Source organism: Hippoglossus hippoglossus, chromosome 11 (genome assembly GCF_009819705.1).
Source record: "Hippoglossus hippoglossus isolate fHipHip1 chromosome 11, fHipHip1.pri, whole genome shotgun sequence".
In the NCBI taxonomy this organism is placed as follows: domain Eukaryota; kingdom Metazoa; phylum Chordata; class Actinopteri; order Pleuronectiformes; family Pleuronectidae; genus Hippoglossus; species Hippoglossus hippoglossus.
Genome location: NC_047161.1, coordinates 12,920,044 through 12,938,616, shown reverse-complemented (window position 1 = coordinate 12,938,616; position 18,573 = coordinate 12,920,044). Strand labels below are relative to the sequence as shown.

The window sequence follows — 18,573 nt, the reverse complement described above, 5'->3', positions numbered from 1 at the left end:
CTGCAAAAAGCTCCTCAGCTCTGTGCAGCCCTGCCTGCAGACATGGAAGCTCTGCGGAAGATGGCGTTGAAGCTGATTGGCACTGCAGACCCCGAGAAGTCCCAACTAGCTAAATTACAGATTTCGAGTCATTTGATTCGCGAATAGAGGTCACTTCCAATGTACTGAAATTTTAATTCGCCCGTCCACGTGACTTGCTGAATAATGAATACCCCCGGGGGTCAGAAATAGATCAGAAAATCTGCCTTATTTTCATTTGAAGTGATCCTCTGCAGGGTGCGAGTCAGAGCTCTTCTCCCCTGACACAACTCTGTCTGCTGGGCACGCACCACCATGGCTTGTGAGTAGATTTGGAAGATTTGTCTTTCCCACTAGTTTTGTGATCTTATAAAAATACAAAATATCCCAGAAGTTAAGTTGTTTTATTATCTTTCATATCACATTTTTTTATGTTTATGTAAATTGCAAAATGTATTTTAATATGATATGTTATTTGTATTTTCTAAGGTCGTTGAAATTACGATTTTTCCCATATCTGATAATCACAGTTTTATTGCCAAACGTTTAAGACATTACAATGTGGTCATATTGGTGTTAAAATGTTGTCTATTAAAAAATAGTCTTTCTTGTATCATATTGAACATTTTAGAAAATGTCATACTTGATAGCAGGTCCAATTTCTCAGAATGTATTAATCCTTTGAATCAAAGCAACAAGTAAGATGCTAAAAATTTTTGAAAAACTAAATGTGCAACTTACAACATTTAAATCAAAAAGAAGAGATATGTCAACAATAAATGTGTCCGCAGTGTTAAAATGTGGTATGGTCTTACTAATAAGTTTGCATTCGTGTTGGCATGTTTGATTATTTTCAGGGATGTAAGTAAAAGCTTAAGAACTGTCTCCCTGAATTTTGACTGTGGTTATTCATCACTTTTTATTTTCATAAATGGCAGAAAAGGTGCTTAAACGACGGTGACAATGCAAAGGGCTGATCTGTTGCTTCTAAAAGTTGTCAGGACAACTCAGCATGAAAGAGCCTTTCATTAGAGGCAACACAATGGTCAATTTAGACACAGGTTAAACATTAACAAAGCTCTTATGGTGAGTAAAATATGTAGGCTATCATTATAAATATTAGTATTAGTATTATTTTTGACCTGTTTTGCACTTACCTCCAAAATTTTAATAGGCAGCTATTGCACCGAAACCTTTTGTAGGCGATATTATCAGGAACACTTTTTCAGTTCCAGTGAGCCTGTGAGTTCAACATGAAAATCAAATAGCTTTATTACAACCACCTATATAAGCACAGATCTCCAGTCCCATAATCCGCCCCAGTGCTGCTCTGCGTCCATGAGAGATGGCTCCTATCTGCTTAAGGCGTTGAATTTCGCATTAGCCTTGATGTTGGCCGGTGTAAACCTCGCAGAAAGAGTTATCTTCGGCTGAGTGTATCGGTAACCCAAGCCTGGCTGTTAAGAGCTCCGAGTGTCAACATTGTGGGAAGATATGGACCGCCGACTGGCCAACATCCAGAGGTCTGCGCCTCGTACTCCTCTGCGCTGACAGTGATAAGGAGCCTTGATTTGTGTGAATACCTCTGAAACATTTGTTTAATGCTAAAATAGATTAGATTTAAAACATGATCAATCAACTTCTACATTTGTGCAAAAAGCAATTCTGTAAAAAAAAAAAAAAAAGTTCTGCAAAATGTGAAAAAGTTAGTCTGAGGGCCTCTGGTTTAGATCATCCACTCGACTGTGTGTGCCACTGCCCGGGTCAGGGGAGAGTTCAGGTGTGGTGGCGAAAGGCAAGGTTGGATGAGGCTCCAGTGCACGGTCACGTCGAGCCAAGTAATCCCAGTGACAGCCTCCACCTGTGGGAGGACAAAGAGAGAACAAAATAACGTATTTAATGCACATGCATTCTCTTTCGCAAACGAGAAACAATCGTCTTTTCATAACCGTCATGCGTAAAAAGCTGTGCGCAAAAGTTCACTTTTAACCCTCAACATTTTACATTCCTCCTCTTCAGTTTTGTCAGTGTTAAAGGTGAATTAATGAGAGCTGGTGCTGCTTCTGTTCCCGTCTTTAAAAGTTTACCGCTCAAGTTGTAGTTTGAGAGGACAAAGGCTGATGTGGGAGTGGGATGCCGTCCATGTCCGCCCCGAGTGATTAATAGTTGTGTTGGGATTTTTCCACGCCCGCTGCTCGGCGTTGACGGAAAACAAGCGCCAAACGGTGCCGAAAAACAGAGGGGCTCTTCCGGGGGCTACGACTTTTGGCAAAACCAAGAAAGGTTGCAGCCAGATTTATTCCACGACGCGCGCGTGGCACACTCTTTGGATACGTTGTTTTGTTTAAAATTATGGTGGCCAAGATAGTGGCTTAGTCGGCACTTTTGCCACACGATCCTGCTCCTCCCATATGCAAAAGCTGCAAAACTCTTCCTTTGCGTAAACCTGTGATTTCTACCATCACTCAGTTGGTCATAGGAAACGCATAAGTGCATGTAGGTCTAATGGGGGTCCCTGTTCTGATCAGCGGGGTCGAGCAGCCACTCTTTGGTTACCTCACCTCCACTTTCCGCCCACCGCTGACTGACACGCACCCCTCACGACCACCGGGACTCACAGCCTCCTTATGTTGGACAGGTAAACGTGTGACGTTTTGTTCCACTTTAGCCAGCAGCATGCAGGCTTGTGCTGATGGAGAGGCAGGCGCTGACTAAGTGATACTACAGCCCAAGTCTGACCATGAGAGCGGGGGGCGATATTGAGTTGAGCAGTGTGTAATGCACTCTACAACCCCGGCTGTGCAATAGTGAGAAATGGGAGAGGGCGAGCTTTATTGGTGTGATGAGTAATCACGATGCCATCCTCAAATGGTGTTTTGTAGGGAAAGCCTCCTCGTTCTCACATAGTGCGAATTGTCACGCTGCAGTGCAAAACACTTTGGTTTTCGCCTGGCTCCGAGCCGTGGCTGCACTTGAAACCGAGCATAATACAGCAGGATTAGCTCTTTCAGCCGCTAACAGGCTCCAAATATATGGCACTTAAAACCTGACAGAACAGTCCTTCCCTCTGAATGGGCGACACGTGGAAAAAAGCTGCTTCTCTGCGAGAGCCTCGCTCCTCTGCCAGATACATCGCACTGTCACACAGCCCCTCTTTTTTTCTCCCTCCAAACTGATCCGCTTCTCCTCGGGGGCAACGACTGCCTCCATTAATGATTCACGGGCTCAAATAAAGGGATTTAAGTTGACGTTGCGTCACGTGAGCGCGGCGCATAATACTGCGCGGTGTTATGGCACGGGGAAGAAAACCGGAGCCCCGGTCTGGCCATATGATGCTGATTATATGCGGGTTACCCCCACTTTCCGTGAGGAGAGTCCGGGCCGTGTAGTTTGTTTGTCGAGGGGGAGAAAAAAAGAAAAAAGAGGAGGCAGACTGAAAAGACAGAGGATCCCGGGTTTGTGGATGTATTATACTGCTGTCACGGACGGATATGTTTTTCCACGCGGACAGAGTCAGAGCCCGAGCTTTGGGAGGATGGATTTTATTTTGAGGTATTTCCGCCGATTGTTCATTACTGTCGTGAGTTATTGCCGCGAGAGGCAGAGGTCAGTGAAAAGGGTCCAGGGGTTTCTTGCAGGGCTACAAAATAGACAGGTAGCAAAAAGCTATCCATGTAAAAGACACAGGGATTTGTTCCATTTTTAAATTAAAATAAATCCACAATTAGCCCACTATTTCTGTTCTAATATCTTTAATATCACGAGCTACCATTTGGGATAAACAGGCCTGTGTAACCGTTTGTAAATAAAGCGGCCATTTAAATATCAGCTTCCAAGGAAAACCCAAACAAAGCAGGCGGCCGCTCCAAGGTGCAACCTGTCCTATAAAATCAACATCTTGTGTCTTTTACGCGTGTATTTTTTATTTTTTCGTGCGTAAAATGGTACATCAAGATGAGCTCCATGAAATGTAGGGGAAAGCGGTGGGGTTGTGTCGCTCCGCCGGGGAAACGAGGATATAATGGAAGACAGAGTGCCATCCAGGACCGCGCGGCCGCGCTGGGGTCACGGCGCTCCAGCTTGATTTATGGGCACGGGGACTTGGGGAAGATGGTGCGCGAGAGCTAATGACTATTCGATCAGTTTGTGGGGAAAATGCTCAGCAGCCAGCAGGGAAACAACAAACTCGTTATTTGCATAGACCCATTTTTATGTTTTGGTGATAGTGCCGCAATGCTTGGCCGAGATGTTGTTTTTGTCCCAGAATAGTCTTCATATAAGGCTTTAATTCATGCGTTTTGTTCATTAGTAGTTCATAATCTCGTGTTTCCCATGGATGGAATTAATCTGGGTGATATTTGGTTACAAAATCATCAGAGGGAATTTAGATTTTATGGTTTCAATAAGCTGCCAATGTTTTTATTACACACGTTCAGCTTGTTGTTAAATAGAAAATTTGATCAAATTACAATGCAATTTTAATAATGCATGCAACGAATTTTATCAGATTTAGCTCTGGTGTCTTTGTGCACCATTTAAACACATGCAGGGCCCAAACATTTACGCACAATAACATCAGCTTCACTATTTATATCTACAATTTATACCTTGGCATATTCAAGGATCGCTTACTTGAAAATAATATTCACAATAATATAATTTACAAAATACGTTTAAAAAAATGATTGTTTTGTTTTGCTCCTCATTGCAGAAATCCAGCCGAGTGAATTCAGGCCATCGCAAGGTCTCCGAGACACCTTGAGCCGCCTTCGGTAAGTCCATATATCTTTATTGATTTGTGTTATGAATGCTCAATGGTGATATCCTTATTCAATTTCTAATAAGTACCACACACGCCCACCGCAGCTCTCAGAGAGGCAGCGCGTGGCTTGTAACGTTTCCTTGCAGCAGCGATATGACCAGGCCGTGCGCAATAATTCCTTCTCCTCCACTTGTCTTTGTGGTGTAATTTGTCACTATAAAAGTGACGAGGGGAATCGCAGCTCTTGGAGCACTGCCTCGCTCCCTTCAAAAACTACTTTCTGTGAAATCCATCTGCTTGTGGCCGCTAGTTTACTTCACTGAAGTTTAGAAAATGTTTGTGTCTTTCATCGGCATTTGAGATTTCTTTTTTTCCCACGTCGTTTTTTTTGTATTATTACGCACAGCAGATGCAGCAACAAACCACCACCTCGCTGACATTTAACCTCCTGCTCGGGGCCAAATTAAAGAGAGAGGCGAATCAGCATTTTAGGAAAACACAAAGAAGTAAATAATTATACAATGTTGACTGCTCTGGTTTGGAAAAGAAAAAGCCGAGTTGGCTAAAAAAAAAATCCTCACGCGTGAATTTTTGTCCCACTCAAACTCCCACGCCGTCCGTGCATGTGTTCTACCTTGTTTTAAATTGTGCCTTGAAAGCAGCAGAGAAGCTGCAGCTCTGGACTTGTTTACAGCCTCAGGAAGCTGAGAGGACATAAATCTAATTTTTTTCCTTCTTTGATTTTTTTTTCTCCCTTTTGGCTGTTAAAGGCAGCCTCGCCATGCAGAGGGATTCCCTCTGCTGCCGGCTCTCTTCTCCCCTGCTCCTGGCTGCATGTCCTCCGCTTTGCCTCTTGGTGATGAAACTTCTTCACATTTTTCACACCCTGCTCCTCGTGGGGGTTTTCCCTTGATATACTTCGAACACAGACATGATCTGAGGTTGTTGTGCTTTGTAATATCTAAAAAAAGATATATACAGATAAAAGCTGTGTTCTCCACACAAGAAGCCATGCAGACAGTGGGACCCAGGGCGCAGGGGTGAATACGACGAGAGCGTCCTATAGCTTGTGGCAAAAGATTTGAGGAATAAATGCAAAATCTGCGGGTTAATGATTAAGCTGTGGATAGAAGCCCTTTATGCTCCATGCAAATGAAAATGCAGCACGGTCAGCGCCTGATTATTCCTTTGTATTCTCGCTCCTCTCCAAAGTCTCATCCACTGGGCTCATAATTCCAACTGCAGGACGCCGGGGTAAATAATAACAAAACAGATTTAAAACACTTTGGGGATGGACTTTCATGCTATAAGTAGCGATATGTTTTTTTCTTGACACACTACCTCATTTGGTTGGGGGAGGAGGAGAGGCAGCCACTTGATTTGAACTGGCTTTCCAAGGCGCTACTTCATTTGCATAATTTTTCTTGTCTATGGTGACGCTCTGGTTCGGGGCAGTTCACTGGTGTCTGCATGGTACTGGTGAAGGATCACATAGCCCAGCACAGCCCTGGCTGCCTTTAATATTGGTATGAAGCCCTGGCCATTGCTCTATAGCATGACGATAAATTCAATCCTGGGGCCAGATAACTCTTATCTCGCTGACCCGACTGCTCACGCCTGCTTTCGTAATCTCGGTTTACCCATCCACGTCGAGTAAGGAGAGGAAAAAAAGAAAAGGCAAAGAGGAAAGGGGTTTCTCTCTGCTCTTCCCTTTTTTTGTTGTGGCTGCTAATGCCTGGTGCATGGCAGGGCGCAGTCTGCTGCTGCTGCTGCTTCACCCAGCCAGCCCTGCCTTTTAAACTTTTTCCCCTGGATTACTGCTTTGATCGATTTCGTCGCTGAATGAGAAAGCATTGCTCGCTGCTGTGCATTCGTCGTCAGAGGATAAGGTAAGCAGGCCAGAAATAGGCTCCCTCGGTTGTAAATGGCGGAGTTTGTGTGTCGTGCGGTGATTTATCACCGTATGACTTAGATCTCGGTTCAGGAAGAGTTCACACACACAGTCAGGCAGCCAGATTTCTCCAGCGTGGAGCAGAGAGCTGCGCGCACACAGCTCAAGTCTGTCTTTTGTCTCTCTTTCTCTTTCCATTTTATGACTATCGCCATGGCGCGTCTGGAGATATTCACCGCAGAGCTTTCTGATATCTTCTCCAGGTCACGAGACGGCGGAGACACCTTCTTTCAGTCTGCGGTTCAGCTGCGCCGAGGGCTCATTTTTCTACTGATTTGCTTCTTGTTTTGCTCCCATGCAAAACCAGTGGTGTTCGACGGTTTCCTATGACTTCTTTGAGCTCAGTTTATGAAAATGCCATCACAGTCCATATGTATATAGAAGATTATTCTCATATACACTTGGACTGTTAAATACAAAAGAAGTTATAGTTTTATATCATCCTACAGACAAACGTTAATGTTGGGCTCAGGTTTTTACTATGAGACTTCAACAGCAGGGCCTTTTAGTTTCAGCAGCTAAAATGTGAAGTTTATTTAATACTTTGCAATAAGTTTGGATTTTGTTTAATACTTTATATTGCTTTATATAACAGCAAATTGATGTTTTTTATACTGGAAATTATTGACTTTTTTTCATAATTTTGCATATTATAATTATTATTATTATCATTATTTTATTCTAATGACGCCTTGCATTTCACTATTTTAAAATGTAGTAAACATTAACTATTCTCTTATTTCATTAGTCACGTCACATTATTTAGAAAGTAACCTGCTGCGTCGACTGTAGTTTAAAGCATCTCCAATAATCTTTTTGAGGCGGATCCCCGTGGTTACCTGCGTGAGTTACGGTGCTTCAGCAGCAGACTCTGGGTGTGCCGTCCTCGCGTCCCCATGCGCATTGGAACCGGTGGCTTGGTCTCTCCCCCCGAGCAGAGCCGTGCCGTGCCGGCTCACTGACCCCCCCATATATCACCGCGACGGGCCGCTGCGCAGGCGGCACCGACAGCAGCCATTACTACCGAGGCCTGCGAGGAAAAGTTCACAGTCTGGTCATGGAGATGCACGGATGCCCGCCCGGTTTTTCAGGTTTCCTCGTGGCCCTTTCCATTTATCTTGCAGCACGCAAAGAGAGACAGAAAAAGAAAGAGAAACGAAAACAAAAGAAAAAAGAGAAGGAGAGAATGCGGTTGTTTTTGGTTCGTGCCAGGTGGCTGTTCACTGAAGGAGGCTATTTTTTAAACTAATGGTGAAAAAACTAAAATGCGCTGAAACGTTTGCGGGACACGGGGGATGTTTTCAGCTGCTACAAGGAAACTAGATCCACTGTTGACAGCCCTGTTGGTAGAATAACAATGTAACAGAAATATTATTTTCCTGTGTGGTAACCCACTAACAAGCTTTCCCTGCAGCCCCCCTTTGGGCACTTAAAGCCCTTTTCTCCATACTGTAACTGTTTTATTCGTAATAGTATCATAGGTTTAAAATGTCATGCAGTTTCTTGTTAGATCCTTAAATTGATTTGGCAATATGAAATTCTTTTGAAAAGGTTTTTGCTTTAATGTTGTTTGGCACAGATGGTAATACAAGGTTAGTTCGTGCCTTTGTGCCCCGTGTAAGCCATAAGGTAAACGGTAATAGTCTACAGGACTGTTGGCCCTATCTTGCCTCCATAGTCTCCCGTGTCAGCCTTGTATTGAAAAGTAAGATGGATCGCCACCATTTCTTCTCCTCACAGTGCTTCTTGTAACCCTAGGTTCACCCGAGGAGGCCATTGGCGGAGAGGCGTCACGTGACCACGGGGTGCCAATGTTATTCTACACGGGTGTCAAGACCCTGTCAGTTTCTGAAATAAATATTGGGAAACGGCGAGATGCAAAAGGCAACCTACTACGACAGCTCCGCAATTTACAGTGGCTACCCATATCAAAGCGCAAATGGCTTCAGTTATGATGCCAATCAGGTCCAATATCCCCGGGCCTCTCATGTGGAAAGTGAGTACCATCGACCTGCCTGCTCCCTGCAGTCTCCTGACGGCTCCGTGGCGCTGCAGAAGCCGGGGGAGATGGCGGAGGGCTGCGACAGGACCACAGCCATTCAGGCGGCGCAGTCCCAGGTCCATCCCGAAAGCAATCAACCGCAGGTGCCGGTGTCAGGTCCGCCCCCTCCCTCCCAATCCCCCGGTGCCATCAGCCAAAACGCGAGCAACGGGTCCAGCCAGCCCGGTGCCAAGAACGACTCACCGACCACCAACGCGCGAGGCAAACAGATCTTCCCCTGGATGAAGGAGTCCCGTCAGAACACCAAGCAGAAACCCAACGGTAGCACCAGTTCAGGTACCTGGAACCTAAACACTGCTGCTACTGACACACACACACACACACACACACACACACACACACACACACACACACACACACACACACACACACACACACACGTACAACTTGATAGCCTCTGACCGCAAAGTTACATAAATGTTGTTGAGAGCACACATTACATAGAGGGTGGGTGGCTGAGCAGGTGAGGGGTTAGGAGGGAGGGGTGGGCCAATCCCAACAGGACATCAGCAAGTTATTTCATTTCTGTGCCAGAGTCAGAGAGGTCTTTGTTTTATTATATTGCATTTATATAATCTTTATTAATTCTGTAGGCAGCTAAATTATTCAGAAGAAAAGGTCCACAGAGTGTAATCAGCACCTCATATCACATACTGTATGAACAAGTGTTGACTCTATTGTATTCACATCCACTTTGTAAAGGATATTGTTTTCCTGTCTTCAAATCTTATATAGTCTTATTACCTCACCTTGTATCTTCTTCTCCAAAGTGACAGCACAGACTTTAGATTTACTCCAGGGTTGAATCACGTGCCTCCACACTGGAAGTAGATTCCACCGTTTGTTGTCTGTGTGCCCTGCATCTGACCTGTCCCTACTGTAAACACGTATCTCCACTGATCACATAATGTTCCCGGAGAGACAACAAACAAACACGCACAACAGTTGTTCGGTTTGTCCTGCTGTTTTATTAGCGGGAGGCTCTGTGGGTCAGAGGGTGGCGGGTGTGTGTTTATTTACACAGAACCCGAGATAAGAAATTAGAGGTGCTTATGACCTTTTTTTTATACATTTTGAGGATAACAGTTAAATTAAGGAAGTAATTGTAGCCTACGTGAGTCATGTAATGCAAAGTAGCACTGAAGTGGCGTGTCTTCATTTTGATTTATGTTTGGAAAGGCATTTTCATTAGTTTTTAACAACCCGTAAAAGTGCTAACATTTATGGAAAGCACTTTACGCACGTTTTAAGCGCGTTTATACAAGCCACGTGCTGCTGTTTTGACGAGAGGAAAACTTGGTGGGTCAGGGTGTGGAGTTTGTGTTTCAATGATCTTTACCGAAATAGACCACATTTTTAATTTAAGAGATGCTAAATTCCCAATTTTTATTTTTCGTTCCAAATGCAAAGCAAAGTGGCACATTTTCATTTTTTTCCCAATCCAAGGCTCCCGTTTAGGGAACGTTTGTGATTAGTTTTTGACATCACAATGAGGTGCAGACATATATAAAAGAACATTTGCATATCTTATTTGGGTCAGGAAGGAGCTAACCTAAGATTCAGAGATGCTCATTTCCATATTACATTTATATTGACACAATATGGCGACTTGTTATTATGGTATGGTGTTTTCACACATTTTTACGATTCGAAAAGTGCTACCTTTCATGATTTACGCGCGTATACACAAACCAGATTCTGCTGTTTGGATAACTTCGTAAACGTCAGGAGGGGGGGGTATTTATTTTTGGTTATTTACATACAACCAATAGATTCAGAGACGCTCACTTCTTATGGTAACTTACAGTTGCTCCTCTACAGTAATGATGGAGGCGAAGCAGTCTCGGTTTGATTTATGTCTGGCAAAGTGTTTTTATTAGTTCTAACAACACGTTGGGGTGCTGACATTTATGAAAAGCAACACTAATCGTGCACTTAGTACACACCAGCCTCTCTTATAAATTATAACTATAGCCTTTAAATTCAGATTTTATTGCAATAATCATGGTAGTTATCGGTGATTGTCCTACACACAGTGCGTGGGAATCCCTAATGCCACGTGCTAACTCTTTTATCTCTGTAACATGAGGTCAGGATGTGTCTGCTGCATTCCTCTTGCTCCAGGTCTGGGCGACAGGTAGGGAAATTTATTAAGTGTTGGCCGTCTGCCACGGCGGTAAGCAGACCAACACCTTGCTATTCTGCAGCCAAGCTCCAGCCCTCTTGGAAGGGGAGGCTTATCAGCGAGGGCAAGGCGAGCTGCTGTATACACCCCGAGGAATACATAATGCTCGTGTTTGCATTACGCGTGTGCTCGCTGTGCGACTACGGGGGAAGATGGGGGTCAAAATGTTTTAGTTGGAAATCTGAGGATACCTGGCACCAGAACCAGCCCTGACTCACTAGCCTTTACTTTGTGTGCTTTGCTGTAACTGTAGGTGCCGTGTGCATGCATTGATTGTTAATTGTCTCATGGAGCCCTGATGATAACCCTTAGTGCTTAGGGGGAGGGTGTAGATTTATCAAAATGTTTGTGATGTATTTCAGGCGCGCGCACACACATGCGCAGTACTGGGACACATATTTATCTAGTAGTGTTCCCCACCCGTCTTGATGGTGGAGAGGTTTGTTATCAGCTGTGTGCGTGTTGTCACACGATATTGCTTTCACTCTCACTTTCCTGTCTCTACCTCTGTACCTCTCTCTCTCTCTCTCTGTCTGTAATGGATTACTGAATGACACCCTCCTCTCCTCCTCCCTGACAGTGGAGAGTTGCCCCGGAGACAGGAGTCCCCCAGGGTCAGCGGCGTCGAAGAGGGCCCGGACAGCTTACACCAGCGCCCAGCTAGTGGAGCTGGAGAAGGAGTTCCACTTCAACCGGTACCTCTGCAGACCCCGGAGGGTGGAGATGGCGAACCTGCTCAACCTCACCGAGAGACAGATCAAAATCTGGTTCCAGAACCGCAGGATGAAATACAAGAAGGATCAGAAGGGCGTGGGTATGATGCCTTCCCCTGGCGGACAGTCCCCGCGGAGCCCCGTGGGCCCGGCCTCCAGCGGTGGAGGATACCTCAACTCTATGCATTCTCTTGTAAACAGTGTTCCTTATGAATCCCAGTCGCCGACGTCTTACAATAAACCGCATCAGAACGCGTACGGTATGGCCACGTCATATCCCCCTCCTTTGAACAGCTCCCTCAGCAACTGCCCGCCCTCCCAGAAGAGGTATCCCGGGACCGACTCGGCCACGCCCGATTATGACGCGCATCCTCTCCAAGGCAATGGCAACTACGGGACGCACATGCAGGGCAGCCCCGTTTATGTCGGCGGAGGCTACATCGAGTCTATGCCCAACTCCGGGGCCTCCGTTTTCGGTCTGACCCACCTCTCGCACCCGCCGTCCGCAAACATGGACTACAATGGAGCAATCACAATGGGCAACAGTCAGCATCACGGAGTGTGTGATCCGACACCGACGTACACAGACCTAACGCCGCACTACTCTCAGGGAAGAATCCAGGAAGCGCCCAAACTGACGCATCTGTAGCGGTGGCGCAGCTCGGATCACTCCGCCCATTGTCTTACCCACCTACAGACACATTACCGCTTTGTTTCTGCGCCTCCACACGGCTTCCACCTCCTCTCCGCTTTTGTTTATGTTTTCTATAGTTTTGATGTGTGAAGTAGCGTAGGATGAATAATCACGACTTGCTTGGATTTTTTTCTCTATTTGCTCGTGTCATTGTCTTTCAAAGACCTTTATCTGGGCTGTAGGACTCTAGAGCGGGAGGGAGGGGGGCACAGTATATGCATAGGCCTATTTAATCTTTTTTTGGTTTTTTTTAAAACTTGTTTTTAAAGCTGAAACGCAAACAGGGTATTATGAACGTATGTTATTCATTTTTAATGTGAATTTGTCCGTATTTTTTTATTTATCCGCAGTTGAAGAATTGTGTTTTGCATTTTGTTGCACTTGTGAAAGGATCCTTCAGGAGCCACGAGCTCGGATTATGAGGGAAACACATTTTCAAAAAGAAAAAAAAATCAAGGGTCATGAGCTTAAACGCAGCCCCCTTGCTTTTGTTTAGTTCTATTGGACTTTTTCTAATGTTATTTATTTTGTTTGGTGTTAAGATAAGAGTCCTTTAGTATTATTTGACCCCCCTGCAATCTTTGTGTGGGGAGAAGGTTGATGGATATTAGCGTGTCGGCCCTCTACATGTAGTCTGCAGCTCCCCAGCAGCAGCAGCAGCAGCAGCACCATGTTGGTATTATAGCCTATGTTTCCATTTTTTTTTTTTCTTCGAGGAGGTATTTTGTTTTCTCCACCAATGTAAAATCAATCAGTCATGCAATAAGTGTGGATGGAGAAGGGACACACGTTAGCAGTTTCTTTATTGAAGAAAAAAAAGGAACAGACCATCATCAATTTTCTTTTCGATGTCATACATTCCATGCTGCTCCAGTTCGAAGAAATGAATAAAAAGAATTGAAATATAATTGTAGCATATCCTTCAGTTTTAAGTCCAAACGCATCACATCACAAAATCAAATGCAAAGCAGGGTCTCAAAAAAATTACTCAGAAATACAACTCTACTTTTGACACCATTACGTTTTATTATTGTTAAGAATTTCATCCTGGTATAAAAGATGATAACAGAAAAGCAAAAATACATTTAGGATAATAATAATAATAATAATTATAATAATAATAAATTAAATACGACAATCTATGTTTATTTATTATTTACGCACACAAAATAGGGATTGCAATTATTTGCCATAATTAGCATTCAATATTCTACAATCAAAACAAAGAAAGCTACTCAAATGTTTTTTCTCTCCTCTTGATCGTGGACGTGGAGAAAACTCGGGTGGCCCTCTCCCCTCCTCTCATCTGCGTGGGCACATCCATAATAATAAAAAGAAAAATGTCAGCCGGGCCCTTCTGGAGATCCTGCAAGAAGACAACAAGCTAAATGAGAAGTCGTTTGAAAAATAATTCCCTGATATGTGCAGTCAGTCAAATGCGGGCTTGGCGATAAACAGGCAGGACTGGAATCATGGCGGGTCTCATTGGTCTCATTACTCCACAGATTTACAGATGACAACGTTAAAAAAAAAAATCCAGGATGGTTACAGCAAAGGAAATTATAAGTGGAAAACTAAAAACCTGTACGATATATTCCTTTGTGCAATTTACTGAAATGAAAAGGCTGTGTAGAAATTACCATCAATTTATAGAATGTAGACTTCTCTTTATGATTTGCAGCAATTTCATAGTATTTATGAATTTCCCAGTCCAGACCCACTTGGAGACAAAATTCTTCTATTGTTGTTGTAATATCATTTAGATTTTCTGGGGAATTTAATTTGTGTGGTTTTACGCAGGGGTTTCTGCCATTCTTCTCAAATGAACAAATAATCATTTTGTGCCATGTTCAGTTTTAGTGACTACAAAATGTATTTATGTGTGCAGTATTATTTGTTCACACTGATTTTTCACCAAGAACCAATTTCCAGCCCAGGTCTGATTGATATAAGAGGACATGGACATACTAACCCTGACATATGGTTAGCAGGGAAACCTAGAACAATTGAACCATGGTGTGTCAAAGCAGGAAAAAAAAAAACTGATGCCCTGAGTATTTCTGCATCCATCACACTCACACACACACACACTGAGGAATACACACACACGCACACACAAGTATACACAGCAAGGCACTGATTTGACCCATATGGGCCATTTACGCAGGTATAGGGCAGACACACCGCGTTTTAACCAAAGCAAGGATATGTTTTTCTTTCATTGCATTTCTATCCATGGGAAAGTGCTCCTAAATCACTCCTGCTGTAAAAGACAAGTGTGTAGGACAGGCTGGGGTCCACTAAAAGCCGCCACCCACTCCTCTCCTTGCACACAAAGCCTGTGCGTAATTCCCAAAAAGCCATCCATCTCTCCCCCTAGCAGCTCTGTCCCTCACCACACGGTCTGCTCCGTGCACAAACCTGCACGTTCACCGAAACGACAAATAATATAATGTGTAAATACCAACTCACAATTCAAAGATAAAAGCCAGGTGGAGAAGCTTCACCCTGTACTCACCGATGGCGCATTATCACCTCCCCCCAAAAAAGAAAATGGTCGCATCTTGTGGAGCTTATTTATCTATTAAAACATCCCTCCAGCGACAGCCTCGGTTTTAACTGCGAACAGAAACTGGTTCTAATCTGAGTGGCCAGTGTTTCTCGCCGCTTCCTGGCTGCATTTGATCCGGGGGAGAGTTAGAAGCCTTAAATGTGTTGTGAGGGCACCGAGCTGTCAGACCTTTTGGCGAGTAAGATTGATCGCGCACAGGCTTCCAGGACTCTTTGTTTGGTATATAAGCAACAAACTGAGAGAGAGGCCTACCACTTCTCCTCTTCCTCTCTCCTCTTACTTACCAAGCCATATATTTTTTTAATGCTTTATGAAAATACAACATGTGCTGCTTGACGAATAACATCCCAAATATGGCTTTCACAGATTATTGTGGAAGAGCTATAAAAACAAACGCTGCAGGGAAGAGCCATTCAATAACAATTCCATCTAACACTGTAAATGTACTCGTTGTGCACGGTCGATCATAAACGTGTTGGTGTTTGCTTATAATTGCAATTCCAGGTATAGAGCAGATACTGGAAATACAGTGGGAAGCCTCTCTCTGTACTGCAGCCACTGTGGATCCAGAAAACCCCTCTGCTGTTACCTTTGGATTTTTCCCTTTCAAGGCGAAAATGCAACAATTCTAAAATATTAGGAAGAAATAATTATGACATCTTGCTGGTGGGAAATCTTTCAACTATTGCAATCACAAAACAAAGAGTTCCTGTGTGTTTGAACCTAGCCTTTGTGGGAATGTGCGCAAACATGGGCGCGCATGACCTCCTCTAAAAATTCGACCTTATGTGGAGTAAACGAAAACCACCTATGTTTTAATATTACATCTTTACAACCGAGAGAACCCCCAGCCTGTAATAAAACAACAGTGATTATGACTGCGAGTGTTTGCATGAGTGTGTATCTGCTGCTAAGTTTCCCCTGCACTGTTTGTAAATGTTGAACTGCTGTCAGGGGATGAAATGGCCTGAACGTTGTCATATCCGTCAGTATTAACTTAATGGATGGGCGTTTTATTGCAACACATGTCGATGGATGCGCAGCATATTTCATTATTATGCACCTCTAAAGAATCACAGCTATTGTGGAGACCACACTCACTTAGCGAGGCTGGATTGTTTGGGGTTTGTTTCTGTCGAGAAGTCTCAATATCAGTTTTTTGGGGTTTGTTGCTTTTTCACCTCTGGAGCCTGCCTCTTGCCTATATGAATAGCTACTGGCGTGAAATGTGTGTGTGTGTGTGTGTGTGTGTTAGTGTGTCTGTGTGTGTCTGTGTCTGTGAGTGTGTGTGAGTGTGGTGGGGGCGTTCTCCACTGACATCCTCAAACAATACGAGAAAGAGGAGTGCACGAATCCGCGCACCCTAGGCTGGGCTCCTTCCCTGTAATAGTGAGCGTCAGCCATTCTTAAAAACACACATTTTGTCGCTTAGTGGACTGGACTGGAGGGGCAGAGAGGAGGATAAACTGAGCGGACAAAGATGTAAATAAAAACAGTCGTCTCCCAGCTGAGCGAGGCGTTCTTCATCCGAGTTTTTGGATCAATCAGGCAGACACTGGCTTCTTTTGATTAAACCCCAAATTGTCATTGGGCAGAGGTAATCATGTGACAGGCAATTCGGTCCAATTTCAACCTTGTCTCCATGAATTCAATAGTTTAATAGTAGCTCGGTCCCCATACGGCCGTAATCAGTGATATAGAAAAAAAAAACCACCACGAGATTTTTTAATGATTTTTTCTTCCGCGTCCTCGCTGAGCCGCAACATTTATAAAAATACGCGTGCAAACTTTCCTCGGCTCTCAGGGAGCGGAGATGAATTACGAATTCGAGCGAGAGAGCGGTTTTATCAATAGTCAGCCGTCGCTTGCTGAGTGCCTGACATCTTTCCCCCCTGTCGCTGATTCATTTCAAAGTTCATCAATCAAGAGCTCGACGCTTTCACGCCCGACACTGATTCCTCCTCCCTTTGAGCAGACCATTCCCAGCCTGAACCCGGGCAGCCATCCGCGGCACGGCCGGCCCAGACACAGCCCCGACGGATGCAGCCAGCTGCCCACCGCCTCCTTACCCCCGGAGTACCCCTGGATGCGGGAGAAGAAAGCCTCCAAGAGGAACCACCTGCCCACCTCCACCGCGACAACCCTTTCCAATGGACCCGTGTGCTTTTCCCCAAAAGGTGGGTGATTTCTGCAGCACTTTTCTGCACAACTCCTATTTAATATCTGTTGCTACATTTGTTTAGCCCCTAGGCCCTTCCTTAAAAAACACAACAACAAATGCAGCTAGAATCGTTCCGTTTTGAAAGATTTATGGCCGTTGTGGAATTGTGTATGAATGGAGAAAAAAAGTTTTGGGTAAAGTTTGGATGATGCAAGATGATTTATTCCCAGAGTCGTAGCAGAGTTTTGATGTGTGACAGTAATGAAGAGTGATGGAGTGCCGTTGCCGAGGAGGGCAGCTGGAGCATTCATTAGTATCCCACACCAGCCTGGACCTCACTGCTTTTATATCGCACCGTGTTTGCTTCACGCTGAACATATTTTATGCGTAAAACTATCTGATGGGTATCTCTACGCAGGGGTGATTTTTAGATAAAGGGTGAACAGGTTTATGAGATTGGGTCAGTAGCTCCAGCGGCCATTTTGCTGCAGCACATAGTGCATGAGCCACACTCTCTCTCTCGTGGTTTCAGACAGCCTCGGTGCTAGATTCACGGCCGCTGGCGGGGGTTATGCAACTGTTGTGCCCTGCGTATTAATCCCTCGCTATCATGGTGCTTGTTTTCCAGGCTCGCCTGAGATCGTGGAGAGCGCCGGGGGAGGAGGGGGCTCTCGTCGGCTGAGGACGGCGTACACCAACACCCAGCTGCTGGAGCTGGAGAAGGAGTTCCACTTCAACAAGTATCTTTGCCGGCCGAGGAGGGTGGAGATAGCGGCGCTGCTGGACCTGACCGAGAGGCAGGTTAAAGTCTGGTTCCAGAACCGGCGCATGAAGCACAAGCGGCAGACCCAGAGCAAGGAGAACCACAACGGGGAGGGGAAAGGGCCGGGAGCCGAGGATGGCATCCACAGCGACGAGGAGGACGAGGCCCCCCTGTACGAGCGGAGCGGGGCCCTGCTGGAGAGAGATACCTGCTCCTTTCAGAACAACTCCCTCGGCTCCGCGCAACAGCTCCACAATGGAGAGTCCATGGGCTTTGCTACTGCGTCGCTGAACAGCAATGACAAAAATCTGAAACATTTTCCCAACCCGTCACCCACTGTTCCGGGCTGTATGTCAACAATGGGCCCCGGCTCTGCATCTGGCCCGGACAATGGCGACAGTCCCCCGGCCCTGGATGTTTCTATACACGACTTTCAGCCTTTCTCCTCGGATTCCTGCCTGCAGCTCTCCGACGCGGCCTCGCCGAGCCTGTCAGAGTCTCTGGACAGCCCCGTGGACATTTCAACGGACAGCTTCTATTTTTTCTCGGAGTCCCTAACTACAATCGACCTGCAGCATCTAAACTATTAAACCAATCACAATAACTTTAATTTTCCTTTTTCTCTTGGGACATTAAATATCAGGCTACGATGGTATAAACTCTGATGTTATTTGTATATGCGGCACATTTAT

General features: G+C 45.0%; 2 protein-coding genes and 1 long non-coding RNA gene across 9 annotated transcripts in view; 2 read left to right on the top strand and 1 right to left on the bottom strand.

Moving 5' to 3' along the window:
* Window positions 1-29: 29 nt before the first annotated feature.
* Window positions 30-13,293, top strand: hoxa3a (homeobox A3a). 5 transcript variants are annotated; one of them, XM_034599288.1, is made up of 4 exons: window positions 30-340; window positions 4,730-4,790; window positions 8,490-9,069; window positions 11,559-13,293. In XM_034599288.1, the coding sequence occupies exons 3-4, from the start codon at window positions 8,607-8,609 to the stop codon at window positions 12,338-12,340; spliced, it is 1,245 nt and encodes a 414-aa protein (XP_034455179.1). In that variant the 5' UTR covers window positions 30-340; window positions 4,730-4,790; window positions 8,490-8,606; the 3' UTR covers window positions 12,341-13,293. The 5 variants fall into 5 exon arrangements, with proteins under 5 accessions (XP_034455179.1, XP_034455178.1, XP_034455176.1 ...); XM_034599287.1 differs by lacking the exon at window positions 30-340 and adding an exon at window positions 2,515-2,656; XM_034599285.1 differs by lacking the exon at window positions 30-340 and adding an exon at window positions 2,743-3,570.
* On the bottom strand, window positions 919-2,335 carry LOC117770183. The gene is made up of 2 exons (XR_004615354.1): window positions 2,106-2,335; window positions 919-1,879 (listed from the first exon to the last, which is right to left on the bottom strand). It is a non-coding gene; the product is annotated as an uncharacterized LOC117770183 (long non-coding RNA).
* A 3,059-nt stretch (window positions 13,294-16,352) lies between the features above and the next one.
* The window catches only part of LOC117770177 (homeobox protein Hox-A2a), a 2,458-nt gene continuing 237 nt past the window's right edge, over window positions 16,353-18,573 (top strand). Inside the window, exons 1-3 of one of the 3 annotated variants that reach the window (XM_034599292.1) lie at window positions 16,353-16,439; window positions 16,933-17,134; window positions 17,747-18,573. The exon at window positions 17,747-18,573 is cut by the window's right edge and continues 237 nt beyond it. In XM_034599292.1, the coding sequence (XP_034455183.1) occupies window positions 17,044-17,134; window positions 17,747-18,471 (816 nt within the window). In that variant the 5' untranslated portion in view covers window positions 16,353-16,439; window positions 16,933-17,043 and the 3' untranslated portion in view covers window positions 18,472-18,573. Of the gene's footprint in view, window positions 17,135-17,746 lie in introns of all 3 variants that reach the window. The other 2 variants (XM_034599291.1, XM_034599290.1) reach the window with 2 other exon arrangements.

Excerpts from the sequence above, each read along its gene's own strand:
- hoxa3a (XM_034599288.1), top strand. The coding sequence starts at position 8,607 with ATGCAAAAGGCAACCTACTACGACAGCTCCGCAATTTACAGTGGCTAC. Across the intron at positions 9,070-11,558 it reads CAACGGTAGCACCAGTTCAG|TGGAGAGTTGCCCCGGAGAC; the intron begins GTACCTGGAACC and ends CCTCCCTGACAG.